General features: G+C 42.2%; 1 protein-coding gene across 2 annotated transcripts in view; it reads left to right on the top strand.

Moving 5' to 3' along the window:
* The window catches only part of mtbp (MDM2 binding protein), a 101,281-nt gene that overhangs the window by 9,342 nt on the left and 77,184 nt on the right, over window positions 1-14,755 (top strand). For both annotated transcript variants that reach the window (XM_059973099.1, XM_059973088.1), the window contains exons 2-3: window positions 6,280-6,363; window positions 11,782-11,855. In XM_059973099.1, the coding sequence (XP_059829082.1) occupies window positions 6,280-6,363; window positions 11,782-11,855 (158 nt within the window). The remainder of the gene's footprint in view (window positions 1-6,279; window positions 6,364-11,781; window positions 11,856-14,755) is intronic.

Below are 14,755 nucleotides of genomic sequence, written 5' to 3'. Positions count from 1 at the left end.
GAAAAGTAGGGGAGTAAGCGATCATTATAACTTTCTTCTGTGGCCGTTTCCCTCAGCAACAACTATAGCCTTTTGGATACTGCTGGGGTGGTGACCTATCAGGGCACAACAGCAGCAGCCTGGACAGTGGCACTATGGCCGACTCTAAAGCTCAACAAGGAAAGGTAAAGTTAGGCAGGGCAGTAGTGATAATTAAGGGGGTGAACAGCAGGTTCTGTGGTCGCAGAAGAGGAGCCAGGGTGATGTGTTGCCTCCCAGGTGCTAGGGTCCAGGATGTCTAGAGCGACTGCAGAAGGTTCTCAAGAGAGTGGGTGAGCAACCAGAGGTGGTGGTGCACATTGGCAGCAATAGAAAGGGAGGAGGTCCTGTGCTGTGAATATAGGGAGTTATGAAAGAGGCTGAAGAGCAGGACCTCCAAGGTAGTAAATTCAGGGTTACTGTACTTCCAGAAACGTGTTAGTCAGTGCAGGTATAGGATGATAGTACAGATGGTGGCGACGGGCAACGATTGATAGGGCAGTGGCTGAGGAACTGGTGCAGGGGGCAGGGTTTCAGATTTCTGGATCTTTGGGATCTCATCAGGGGAAGGTATAACCTATACAAAAACGGTGAGGTACACCTGAACCCGAGGGGGACCAGTATCCTTGCAGACAGGTTTGCTAGAGCTGTTGGGGAGAGTTTAAACTGAAATGACAGGGGAATGGGAACCGGAGGATGGGGCAGTCAGTGTACATTTTAATGCAGTGTGCAGTGATATTATCAGGAAGGATGGGCAGATGATTGGGCAAAATTGCAGTCAGTTAGACGAGGTGACGTGTAACATGGGGACAAAATCAAAATGAGTAATGAGTACAGGATTGAAAGTGTTAAATTTGAGTGCATGCAGTATACGGAATAAGGTAGATGATCATTTAGGGCAGTTTGAGATTGGCAGGTATGACATTGTGTGCATCACTGAGATGTGGCCGATAGCAGATCATAGTTTGAAGCTTAACATCCAAGGACACACCTTGTATTGAAAGGACAAGCAGTTAGGCAGAACGGGTGGGGTGGCTCTGTTGGTAAAAAATGAAATCAAATCCTTAGGAAGAGGTGACGTAGGATCGGAAGATGTAGAATATTGGGGGTAGAGTTAGGAAACTGCAAGGGTAAAAAGACCTTGATGGGAGTTACGTACAGGCTTCTGAATAGTAGCCAGGATGTGGGATATAAATTACAATAAGAGATAGAAAAGGCATGCAAAGAGGGCATAGTTAGGCAAATCATGGCGGATTTCAATATGCAGGTGGATTGGGGAAAATCTGATTAGTGCGGAATCCCAAGGGAAGGAATTTGTAGAATGCCTTAGAGATAGATGCCTTTTTAGAGCAGTTTGTGATCAAGGCCACTTGGGGAAAGGCAATTCTGGATTGTATGTTGTGCAATGAACCAGATTTGATATAGGAGCTTAAGATAAAGGGACGCTTGGGAGGCAGTGAACATAATATGATAGAATTCGAATTGAATTGACTTTATTTCTTACATCCTTCACATACATGAGGTGTAAAAATCTTTGTTACTTCTCTGTTTGAATGTACAATGGACAGATTATAGTATAGTATCAGTTTGATGGCCTGGTAAAGAAGCTGTCCCAGAGCCTGTTGATCCTGGCTTTAAAGCTGTGGTATGTTTCCCGGATGGTAGCAACTGGAACAGTTTGTGGTTGGAGTTACCCTGCAGATTGAGAGTGAGAAGATAAAGTCAGAGGTATCAGTATTACAGTGGAGTTAATGGAATTACAGAGGCATGAGAGAGGAGTTGGCCAAAATTGTTGTGAAGGAGACACTAGCAGGGACGATGGCCAAACAGTAATGGCTGGAGTTTCTGGAGGCAATTCAGAGAGTGCAGGATAGATACATCCCAAAGGTGTAGAGGTATTTTAAAGCAAGAATGAAGCAACTTTGGCTGACAAGGGAAGTCAAAGACATCATAAAAGCAAAAACGAGAGCATAAAATACAGAAAAAATTAGTGAGAAGTTAGAGGATTGTGAAACTTTTAAAAACAAATAACCAACTAAAAGAAATAATATAAGGAGAAAATAATATCAAACAGTATACCAAAGTTTTTTCAGATATATAGAGAGTAAAAGAGAAGCGAGAGTGTTGAATGGATATTAGACACTGGAAAAGTAGTGATGGAGGACGAAGAAATGGTAGATAAACTTAAGTATTTTGTCTTGGCCCGAAACGTCAACAGCGCTTCTCCCTATAGATGTTGTCTGGCCTGCTGTGTTCCACCAGCATTTTGTGTGTGTTGTTGGTTAAGTATTTTTGTGTCAGTTTTCACTGTGAAAGACACTGGCAGTATTCCAGAAATTTGAGAGTGTCAGGTGGCAGAAGTGAATGTAGTTGCTATTACTAAGGAGAAGGTGCTTGGGAAGCTGAAAGGTTTGAAGGGCAATAAATCACTTGGAATAGATGGACTACATCCTGGAGTTCTGAAGGAGGTAGCTGACGAGATTGTGGAGGCTGCATAATGATCTTTCAAGACTCACTAGATTCTGGAATGGTCCCAGAAGAGTGGAAAATTACAAATGTCACGTCACTTTAAGAAGGGAGGGAGGCAGAAGAAAGGAAATTAGAGGCCAGTTATCCTGACTACAGTAGTTGGAGTCCCTCCCTAAGGATGATGCTTAAGAGTTCTTAGAAGAGCATGGTAGTTTTAGATTCCCCTATCCTGAAACAAACACTGTGATTATCTACCCTATTCCTGACCCTCAAAATTTAAAAAACCTCTATAAGGCCACTCATTAGTCTCCTTCACTCCAGGGAAACAGTTGCAGATTACTGATGAGTCAGCTAATAGGAAATACAATAGTAAATGAATCTGTATAGCAGGGTTCCCAACCTGGGATCCATGGACCCCTTGGTTAATGGTAAGGCTTGATGGCATAAAGAAGTCTGGGAATCCCTGCACTAAAGGTTCACAGCTTTGCATTCATGTCCTTAGAGGAGTGAAACTTGAGTGTTTATGAGTAAAAGGCTCCTTCATGAGGTTTTAAGCATTAGATCTAAACAGGTGTTCTAAGCTGAAGCATTCATCTCCTGTATGGTATAAACTGAGTAAATGATCTCCCAGTATTTTGCAGATGAGCCAGGGAGGCCTGATTAATCATCAACTCCCATTGCCGTTTGTGGGACTCTATGCATATTTCTCTTCCTTTTTCTCATCACAACTGTGGCCGCGTTTCAGACGGGAATTTATTGGTCAGAAAAAGCTTTGCAATGCCCTGGAATTATGAATTGTGATGCATAAATATGAGTTCTTTCTCTCTGTTAGCTATGTAGTCCATGAGCCAGGACCCCAAATTTGGGCCACTGGTACCAGGGGGGGGAATAATCCTTACTGTGATTTTTGGCAAGGTATACACCCCTAGTGCTAGAAAATATGTGATAGCATTGCAGCGGTGGTAGTTTTCTGTGTGCTTGGATGCATCATAGTGATGGCACAAGGGCGCAGTCTATGTATGGAGGATATCCTTTCTCATCCCCTCGGACCATTGCCCTGGGCCCTGTCCACACCAGAAGGATTGCTGAGAAAGACAAATAAAGCTACTTTAGCCACCACCTTGCAGAAAAATGTAGCAGTAGAAGATCAACTCCCAGGAAACTCTCCTACAGTGGTTGATGGGATGAACTTGGTCTAAAGAGTGAAAGATGATCAAGTTACTTCCAGAAATGTTGCTACAACAGTTCTGGGTATGGCTCTGAGGGAAGGCAGTGACAGTAGCAGAATAGATGTTGTGTTCGACACATACAAGGAGAACTCTGTCAAGAGTAGTGAAAGATCTCTATGGGGTGAAGAGACTGGTCATGAGTTCCAAGGTATCACAGGCACACAGATGGGGAGGCAGTGGAGGAGCTTCCTGACCAAAGTCAGTAACAAAAATAGTCTCATTAGCTTCATAGGCCATGAATGGAGGAAGGGGGAGTATAGAGCAAAGCTACAGAAGATTCTGTCTGCAACTGTGAATGACAAATGTTACAGAATCACATCTCAAGACAGTGAGGAGGTGTCAGCTCTTCAATGTCAACAAGAAGAAGCATATGGCCTCCTACTTCTCCATGCTGCCCATGCCACAAGAGAGGGATACCAATCTGCAGTGATCTGTTCAGAAGACACAGATGTCTTTATCATGTCTTTAGCATTTTGCGACAAGATTGAGGCCCCATTGTTCCAGAAGTGTGGCACTAGAGCCCGTATAAGGCTTGTAGACATCAGGAAGGTTGCTGCCGCTGTTGGCATAGAGATTTGTAGGGCTTTCATCGGGTTGCACGCATATACAGGATGTAACACTGTAACGCTTTTTCAGGCAAAGGGAAGACAAGTGCCCTAAAACTTCTGGCCAGCAGCAGGGAAACTCTGGACATATTCTTAGAGTTGTGTCAGGAATGGGACCTCTCCCCAGAACTGAAGGACAAACTGGAGCCATTTACATGTCTCCTGTATGCCCCAAAAGCATTGACCACCAAGGTCAATGAGCTCAGGTATCACCTTTTCTGTGCCAAAAAAGGTGAAATCGAAAGTCATCAACTCCCACCATGCAAGGACTGCTTAACAAAACATGCACAGCAAGCCAACTACCATACTGGTATATGGAGAAGATGTTTGGAGAAGGACCCACAAGTGCCAAGCCCTGTTGGCAGAGAATAGAAGATGGAGAGAGAAGAGGAGGCTGAACAGTTGGTGGTGCACTAGATGGAAGGCCAGCCAGCACCCGATGCCATCCTGGATCTACTGGCCTGTAACTGTCCAAAAAAATGTTCACTCCCAAGATGTATGTGTGTTGCAAATGGCCTCAGGTGTACTGACATGTGTAGACTGGCAGACTATGAGAACCAGGCATCCACCTCAGAGAGTGTGGAAAATTCAGATGAAGGCGTGGAAGCCGTGGAAAACTTGAAAAATTATTATGATTATTAATAGGTTATGAAAGTATAGAAAACAAAGTATGGAAAGCAGTCTTTGATTAAATATATTCATTTTACAACCAAATGGGGCCTAGGTTATGGCCGTGTGGAACCCCACATTTGAATTATTGTATTGTAATTCTATATGCTATGACAAAAGCTTAAGATTGCTTTGATTTGATACAACAATATGGAAAATACAGTATCATGACATTGATGAAACTCCAGATATCTCTCCAAATGAGGTTTTTTACCTTTTGGGGGATGGGGTAACATTTTTAGCTGTTCCTGAATAAATTCTCTACAAATCCATGTTATTATATGTGTCCTAGGGTTTTTATTGACTTTTCCAAAATAAACAACAGGCAAAATAGTTTACTAAAAATGAAATGATTCACTCTACTGAAATTGGGCACTGTACTGCGAGTGCCACCAATGACATAGTTTTCAATGTAGAACTTTATACCAACATTTGATGAAAAGTAGTTGAACTCAGCTATCATTGTGACAAATTTCAGTGTTGAGGGCTCACTGATGACAAAATACCTCTAAGTTGAATATATATGTTGTACTTTATATTGGGCACTTTTCAGAAATGCTTATTTTAGGGTTGTGATACAAAATGCATGATAGCACACATAAAGCTACCACTGGTGCAATGCTATCATATATTTTCTAACTCTAGAGATGTATACCTTGCCAAAAATCACTATGAGCATTATTCCCCTCAGATGGTACCAACCAACCCTACTGGCTCATGGACTAATGATCAAATCTTAAGAAAAAGTCACAGTATTATTAAATTATCGTACAGCAGTTTCTCCGGGTTGGATTTGGAACACTGTACTATTCTTCTCCCCAATCTAACGGGCAAAACAGGAGTCATGCAAAAAAATACAGAGGAGATTTATACTTGGTTTGAAAACCTTGTAGTACAATTGAAAAGATATTTGAAGCAATCAATTATGGAGTCTTTGAGGACATCTGTCTTATGTGAATGCATGTCTCTGTTAGAAATTAGAAATCTGCTGTTGCTCTGTTCAATATGAGGCTGTGATATGAAGAATTAAGATACTTCACTGATGCTGTCTGTTACTTGTTCTTCGAATGCTTTTGGTAAATGGAAAATAATATTCTTTCTTTGCTATTCCATTAAATTTTGCTTCAAATTTGCAATCCATTTCCAGAAAATATTATGGAGAAATATAGGTATGACATCATTTTGCTTGCTTCTATTAATGATGAACAATGGTGTTGTGGTCATTGTGTCTGATTTTCCTGTTTGTTTGCATTTGACTGATATTCCTTAACATTGCTCTTGTGTAACAGAACTGACTGCCATTAAATGCTTTTACGAGTTCCTGAGAAAAAGCTGCCATGCTTCAACAAGCTCAAGACTAACTACCCTTCCAGGTAATACATTTTGATAATAACTATTTAAAAAAAATTGTGAACACCACAATAATTATTAGAGTTCTTGACCTTGTATTTTGTAAGTACTGTACTGGGGATAGCACAGTGGCATACGGGTTTGTGCTATCATCTAACTGTGCTGGCGATCACTGGCCGTAGTTTGATTCCTGTCACTGTTTGTAAGGAGTTTGTATGTTCTCCCTGTGATGGCACAGATTTCCTCCAGGTGCTCCAGTTTCTTCCCACCTTCCAGAGAGTATAATTAAGGTTAAGGTTAGTAAGTTGCGGGCACGGAACTGTGGTGACACTTGTGAGCTGCCTCCAGCACAGTCCTTGCTGATTTGCTTTGATGCAAATGACATATTTCACTGTATGTTTTGATGTTTTGATTTACATGTGACAAATAAAGCTAATCTTCAAAGTCAATATTTTCCAGTTAACATGTTTTTAACTGGAACATTTATTTGAAATTCAGTCTTGCTCGGCTACTGATATACAGTGGATTTTCTAACATTCACCTATAAAGTTATTTAAAAGCATTGTGCAACCTTGTCCCCTCAAATGTTCTGTTGTCTAATTCATCAAGTGTCATGGTTTCCCAGTGGAATGGAGAACTTGTGGAATCGCATGGATCCAAAGCATCTGTAGCTTTGTCAGTGGTTTTATTCTTTTATTTGTTCATTTTTAGATGTGGTACTATGCTGGCTTTCTTTAATTTCCCTTGTGAAATATTGGAGGTGACCCACCTCCTTGAAGTCTTGCAGTCCTACTGATGAATATACTCCCACACTGCTTCTCATCTGGATGTCAAGTCTTTCGACCCAGTGACAGTGAAGTGTGAACAATATTCTTCCAAGGCAGAATGGTGTTCAGTTCAGAGAGAACCCAGTGGATTGCTGTTTCCCCGTGATCCTATTGCCATTCTCGTTCTTGATGAAGAGGTTGTCAGTTTGGGGGGTACTGTTCAACTAACCTAGGCAGAAAACTGCAATGCATTTTGTAGATGTGCCTAAATGAAACTCAAGTTTATTGTCATGAGCCCAAGCATCAGTATAGAGAGAACTAATGAAAAACTTGCTTGTATCTGTATCACAGCAAGTGGCATTAGAGACATACCATTTTTTTTCACAAGGAAAAGATAAGTTGAACATGAATAAGAAAGATTACAATTAGCACAAAAGAAAACAGGCTAGTGTAGTGCAAGGTGGTCACAGCGTTGCTGTACTGAGATGGTGATTGAGGTTGTGAAGATTAGTTCAAGACTGGAATGACTGAAGACAAGTAACTGTTCTTAAACCTGGTACTTTTGGACTCGTGTACTTCCTGTTCAATGGCAGCTGCAAGAAGATGGCGTGGGCCAATTCATGACCAGTCCATCACCTGAGGGAGGATAGTAAATAGTAATCAAGAGGTGTTTCATTTCCCATCTTTGACCTGTTGCCATTAGTTGGGAATCAATGCTAAGGACTTACGGAGATTTTCCATACCTGGCATCCATTCATTATAGAATGATAGGAATCTACACAACGTTCCAGGTCCTTCAGTCCACAATGTGGTGCCGACCAGTAAACTACTCTAGAAACTGCCTAGAATTACCCTACCACATAGCCCTCCATTTTTCTAAGCTCCATGTGCTTATCTAAGAGTCTCTTAAAAGACCCTATTGTATCATCCTCTATCACTGTCACTGACAGTGCTTTCCACACACCCACCACTCTGTGTGAAAAACTTACCTCTGACATCCCCCTTCTATCCTACCTCCAAGCACCTTAAAACTATGCCTTCTCATGCTAGCCATTTCAGCCCTGGGGAAAAAGCCTTTGGCTATCCACAGGATCAATGCCTCTCATTATCTTGTACACCTTTCATCACGTTAGCACTTGTGGTGGGACAGGATTTATCCCAGATTGTGACGGAAGTGTTTGTTGAGGTTTCCTTAGGTTTGATCATGTCAAGCATTGCTGTAGGATTGTTTCGAGTCTAGAACTTGAAACTGCTAACTCTATTGGTTTGAGTCTGGAGGCAGCAGGCTCCAGATATTTATACCAAGGACTTTGCCACGTTCAAAGTGCTGTGAGCTGTACCAGAATTTGCTGCCAAGGTCACTGTTGGTTGTTCTTCCATTTGTCTCCATCTTCTGCTGTAACAATGGCTCTATACAATTGTGGCTTGCTGGGCTATTTAATATCAATCATGTTGCAGCACGTCTGGAGTGGTGTATGGGTCAGACTAGATAAGAATGATGAGATTGATTATAGGTCAATAGATGAGATTTTGTTGTGAAAGCAGCAGTTCAATGCAATACATAATATAAAAGGAAATAAATAAATCAATTACAGTATGCTGGTATTGGATAGATTAAAAATCGTGCAAAAAAACCAGAAATAATATATATTTAATAAGTGAGGTAGTGTCCAAAGATTCAATGTCCATTTGGGAATTCGATGACAGAGAGGAAGAAGCTGAGTGTGTGCCTTCAGGCTTCAGTACCTCCTACCTGATGATAACAGTGAGAAAAGGGCATGCCCTGGGTGCTGGAGGTCATTAATAATGGACGCTGCCTTTCTGAGATGCCACTCCTTGAAGATGTCCTGTATACTTTGTAGGCTAGTACCCAAGATGGAGCCCACTAAATTTACAACCCTCTACAGCTTCTTTCGGTCCTGTGCAGTACCCAACACCCCCCCACCCCCCCATACCAGACAGTGATGCAGCCTGTCAGAATGCTCTCCACAGTACATCGATAGAAGAGTGTATTTGTTGACATACCAAATCTCTTCAAACTAATGAAGTATAGTCGATGTCTTGCCTTCTTTATAACTGCATCGATATGTTGGGACCAAGTTAGGTCCTCAGAGATCTTGACACCCAGAAACTTGAAACTGCTCACTCTCTCCACTTCTGGTCCCTGTATGAGGATTGGTACATACATGTTAAATGCTGAGCTATAGTCAATGAATAGCATCCTGACATAGGTGTTTGTGTTGTCCAGGTGGTCTAAAGCCATGTGAAGAACTATTGAGATTGCATCTACCATTGACCTAATGGGGCGGGGTCCAGGTCCTTACTGAGACAGGAGTTCAGTCTAGTCGTGATAAACCTCTCAAAGTATTTCATCACTAACTGTGAGTGCTACCGGGCAATACTTATTAAGGCAGCTTACATTATTCTTCTTAGGCACTGGTATAACTGTTGCCTTTTTGACGCAAGTGGGAACTTCCACCTGTAGTAGTGAGAGGTTGAAAATGTCCTTGAATACTCCTGCCAGTTGGTTGGCACAGGTTTTCCGGACCTTACAATGTACTCCCTTGGGACTTCCTGCCTTGCGAGAGTTCACTCTCTTTAAAGACAGCCTGACATCAGCCTCTGAGACAGATCACAGGATCAACAGGTGCAGCTGTAGTTATATTCTCCCTTTCAAAGAGGGCATAGAAGGCATTGAGTTTATCTGGTAGTGAAGCATCACTGCCATTCATGCTATTGGGTTTCGCTTTGTAGGAAGTAATGTCTTGCAAACACCGCCAGAGTTGACGTACATCTGATGTGGCCTCCAACTTCATTTGTAATTGTCCTTTTGCCCTTGAAATAGCCCTCCGCAAATCGTACTTGGTTTTTTGGTACAGGCCTGGGTTGCCAGACTTGAATGCCACAGATCGAGACTTTAGCAGACGACATAACTCCTGGTTCATCCACGGCTTTTGGTTTGGGAATGTACAGTAAGTCTTTGTAGGCACACTCTCATCCATGCAGGTTTTAATGACGTCGGTAACAATTGCAACATATTCATCCAGGTTTGACAATGAATCCCTGATTCAAAGCAGTCCTGTAAGCGCTCCTGTGCTTCCCTTGTCCAAACCTTCTTGGTCCTCACTGTGGTGCTGCAGTCTTCAGTCTCTCCCTATACTCAGGGAGTAGAAGTACAGCCAGGTGATCAGACTTCTCGAAGTGAGGGTGTGGAATAGCACAGGAGGCATTCTTGATGGTGATGTAACAATGGTCCAGTGTGTTGTTTCCTCTGGTATTGCAAATGATCTGTTGATGGTAATTAATTAGTGATTTTTTCAAACTGGCCTGTTTAAGATCCTCCAAACAATGGTGAAGGTGTTAGGGTGCACTATTTCGTGCATATTGATCCCATTGCTCAGATCATCTAAAACTTGATTGACATTGGCCTGTGGTGGAATGTATACTGCTACCAAAAGGATCCCGGTAGGTAAAAAGGACGGCACTTAACTGCTAGATATTCCAGTTCTGCTGAGCAGAATTGGGACAGCACTGATCTATTTGTGCACCAAGAAGAGTTGATCATGAGACATATTCCACCACCTCTGCTTTTGAGACACTCTATAGATCTATCTTGACAGTGTATAATAAAACTGTCGATCAGAATCGCTGCATCTGGTATAGAAGGGGTTAACCAGAATTCTTTGAAACAAAGGGCACATATGGTCCCTATGACCCTGTGATTCAGCATCCTAGCTCTGAGATCATCGATTTTATTCACCAGCGACTACAAATGTAAATGTCTAGTTTACATTGCTGTGTCATTGGCTACTAGTCCTCCAGTAGCCTGTGCCCCAAGCATTGAACTTCTCTCCCTGAACTTCCACCTTTCCCTCCTCCTTCTTAAAACTTACTTCTTTGTTAGAGTCATAGAGCATAGAAACTGATCCTTCTGACCATTGAGTCTGCTCCAAGTATCCATTAACACTAATCCTACACTAACTCTATTCTATTTTCTTCACATTCCATCAAATCTCCCCAGGTTCTACCCCTCACCTACACACTGGGCAATCTACAGTGACCACTGTCATGCACATATTTGGAAGGTGGGAGGAAACCTGCATGGTCGCAAAAAGACCATACAAATTCCTCACCTGAACTGAGATGAGCCCCAGTAGTTGTTGCTGTGAGACAGTTGCTCCCCTCTGCACATTCCATACTGTCTTGGTCCTCACTACTGGTGCTGCAGTCTTCAGTGATGCCTATACTCGGAGTAAAAGTACAGCCAGTTGATCAGACTTCCCGAAGTAAGGGCATAGAAGAGACCTCACTTCACATTGTGCACATTGTTTCTGCTATCACTTGGTCCATTTAGGCTTTGTGTTATGGATGATGGTCGTTGAAATTGGCCAGGATGAAACTATTGCTGAAAGTGGAGAAATAAACTAAACAGTTTCTCAGAAATTCCTAACATTCGTCACACATTATTTCTAGTAGGTCAGTTAAAATGATTTTAATTTTCCTTTCTTTCCCATTGCAGTTTATCCTATGTTCTGTATTCACCTTTTTCCCCCATAAATTTAGTCTTTTCTGGCCTTGTTTTTAACATGGTGGTTATTTCAGACATCATTGTTTTATATTACAATCAGTTAGTGTTCAAAGTGTTTGTTGTAAACTCTGTTTAATCTTTTTCAGCCTGCTCAATAACTGGAACTCCAGTCGCACAAAAATGGTTCTGTGCAATTCAAGCAATCCATGGCTTTTCACAGGTGAGGAAGGCTGGAAACCTGGGGGGTGGGAGGCGTGTGAGTGTTATTGAGAATATAGGAGGATAAATCACAGGGAACATTAATGAGGGGACATGATTTCTCATTGGGCCGAAGCGGCCTCCTCTTTGTCATTAGGAAATATGAAATGAATAGCTGTGTATGGTGGCTCTATTTGTCAGAAAATATATCAACAGCACAATAGATACATGTACAGTATTTCAGTTAAAATGTTGAGAACATAATTAATAAAGAAAATAAATCTAAATAAGCAGTGCTAAAGCTGAGAATGTTTAAAGTGCATCAAATGTTTCATTTTCCTCTAAAAGTGATGATGTGGGAAAGATATGGTCTTAAAAGTGATGGATAGTAATGGGTGGGTTTGGCCTTGAGAAGCAAGCATTTTGAGAATATCAGCTTCCCACTGTTCTTATGCATCTTTGTAACTGACTGTTTCTCTGATCATGAATTCTTGTTGGTAGAAGATCAAATTGATAGAACAAAGTAAGCAAAATTGATAGAAGTATTCAACTGATTAACCTAAGGTGGCATGAGGGTGGGGAACTGGTGGATTTTTCTGCCCCAATTTGTATGGTTGTGATGAAGATGATGACATTGTCAACATTTACTGTGAATCTGACAAGAACTGCTGGAGCCTGCACCTTGGCAGATAAAAGTGAAAATTGCTGTTAGTGAATCCCTGCTGCACCACTGAAGACCTTACAGAGGGAATCATCTCAAAGGATGAGATCTTCAGATGTTGATGCACTATTCTTTTTGTTTTAAAAACCCCTGAGGAAAAATAATGCCTTATGTGAGTGTTACTGTGTTTTTCAATGGGATACATGGTTATTGCTAACTTGTTTGGCCTTGAGAAACTATTTTAATGTTTCTGATAAATGAAAATCATTGTAATTGCAGAGGCTGAAAATCTGAAAAAAAAAGACGGAAAATACTGGGTAGACTAAGCGGATCAGGCAGCAGCTTTAGAAAGAGCAAACTATCAATGTTTCGGTTCTGTGACCCTTCAGTTCTGACAAAGGATGGCAACCCTGCAGTGCTGATGATTTTTTCCCACAAGTGTTTGCTGACCTAAGTCATTCTGGCATTTCTGCTTTCGTTAATATTTCTGGAATCGGTTTACTCGCTTCTGTGTTCATTTCATAGACTTTCAAATATAATTTAAAAAAAAATTCAGATCACAATCTTAGCCCAGATCACAAATACCCATATAGGGTAATGTAATGGGTGACAGATGACGCATAGTGTTCATAATAGAAACTGTTCTACACAATACACACACACTGTCATTGAATTGTTGTGTTCACTTTAAGAGAGTGTCTGACGTAATGGAAGTAAAGGGCCACGGCTTCCTCCTCCTTTCCTTGTCTCAATAAGCCCCGTCAGTAGCGCCTCCAGCAGACTCATGGCCACGGCTCTGAACGTGATAATGCCAGGTCTTTGTTTTAACCATGCATACTTCAGTACAAATGCCAAGAAGTCCTGACCACCATGCGGCTTCGACATGCCAGCACATCGAGACATTGGAAATCTGTGAACACCATGAGTTCCAGCTGCCAGGGTTGTCTGTTACTCATTGCGAACACCCTTTCAGGGTGACACTTCCTGTGACCCCGGCACACAAGTGACAGTGCTGCCAGCATCGCCCATTTATTATAAGGCAGACAGTGATGGACATGGCACATTATGCTTTGTTCAGTGGACAACGCTACACATGGCACTTCTTGTCTTGACTAAATTTGCTAAACCTCTGCTCGGCCCAAATTTCCTGTACACCAAAGGACTGTAAGTAGCTCTTAAGAACTGCCAACTTGTGGACACAAAGGACTTTGGGTCGTTACCCTGTATCCCCACATGTGAGATCAGTCGCCTGCTAGGCGAATTCCCAAAGCTTACCAAACCCGCATTTTCTACTACAGTCACAAGCATGGGGTTGAGCACCACATTTCCACAACTGGCTTGCTGGTCCATGCCCTTGTACATAGACTAGATCCAGAAAAGCTGGCCAGCGTGATGGCTGAGTTTGCTAACATGGAAATGCTTGGCGTTGTATGCAGGTGTAATAGCCCTTGGGCTTCACCCCTCCACGTGGTCCGTAAGCCTGATGGTGGTTGCTGACCATGCAGCAATTACAACTGCGTTAATGAGGCCACCTCCCCAGATTCTTACCTGGTCCTAAATAGTCAAGGCTTTTTGGCATGGTTAGCTGTGAATGTAATTTTTTCTAAAGTGGACTTAGTCAGGGGCTACCATCAGCTGCCTGTGTGCACTGAGGGCGCTTCGAGAACTGCTGTTATAACCCCATTTGGCCTATTTAAGTTTCTATGCATGCCGTTTGGACTGAAGAATACAGCACAGACTTTCCAGTGATTCATGGACTCTGTTAAAAGAATTAGATTTTCTTTTTAATTACTTGGATGACATACTTTGCGCCAGCTCATCCAAAACTGTATACTTACCACATCTCCGTACACTTTCAAGTGCATAAGCCAACCCAGGCTAATTATTAACCCCTCCAGTTCGGCTTGTCTACTATTGACTTTGTCAGCCACTGCATCTCCGCAGAAGGCGCAACAGCCCCTGCCATCAAACATCATGGCTGTAATGGATTTTACACTGCCCCATACTACTAGAACACTGCGAGAGTTTTTAGGTGTAGTGAATTTCTATCACCTTTTCATTCGTGAGCTGCTGAACTTATGCTTTCCATATCTAGTGTCCTTAATGTTAGTGCCCCTAACCGCATGCTTGAGTGGTCAGTGGATATGACCAGAGCTCATTTGATGACGACAGCAAAGAGCACTTTCAAATATGACCCTATTGGTGCACCCACGCCCCCATTGCACCTGTAGACGTCACTACTGACACCTCAAACTAGGCTG

Source organism: Hypanus sabinus, chromosome 1 (genome assembly GCF_030144855.1).
Source record: "Hypanus sabinus isolate sHypSab1 chromosome 1, sHypSab1.hap1, whole genome shotgun sequence".
NCBI classification, from domain to species: domain Eukaryota; kingdom Metazoa; phylum Chordata; class Chondrichthyes; order Myliobatiformes; family Dasyatidae; genus Hypanus; species Hypanus sabinus.
The sequence above is the reverse complement of the archived record's forward strand: the minus strand, read 5'-3'. Positions and strand labels throughout refer to the sequence as shown.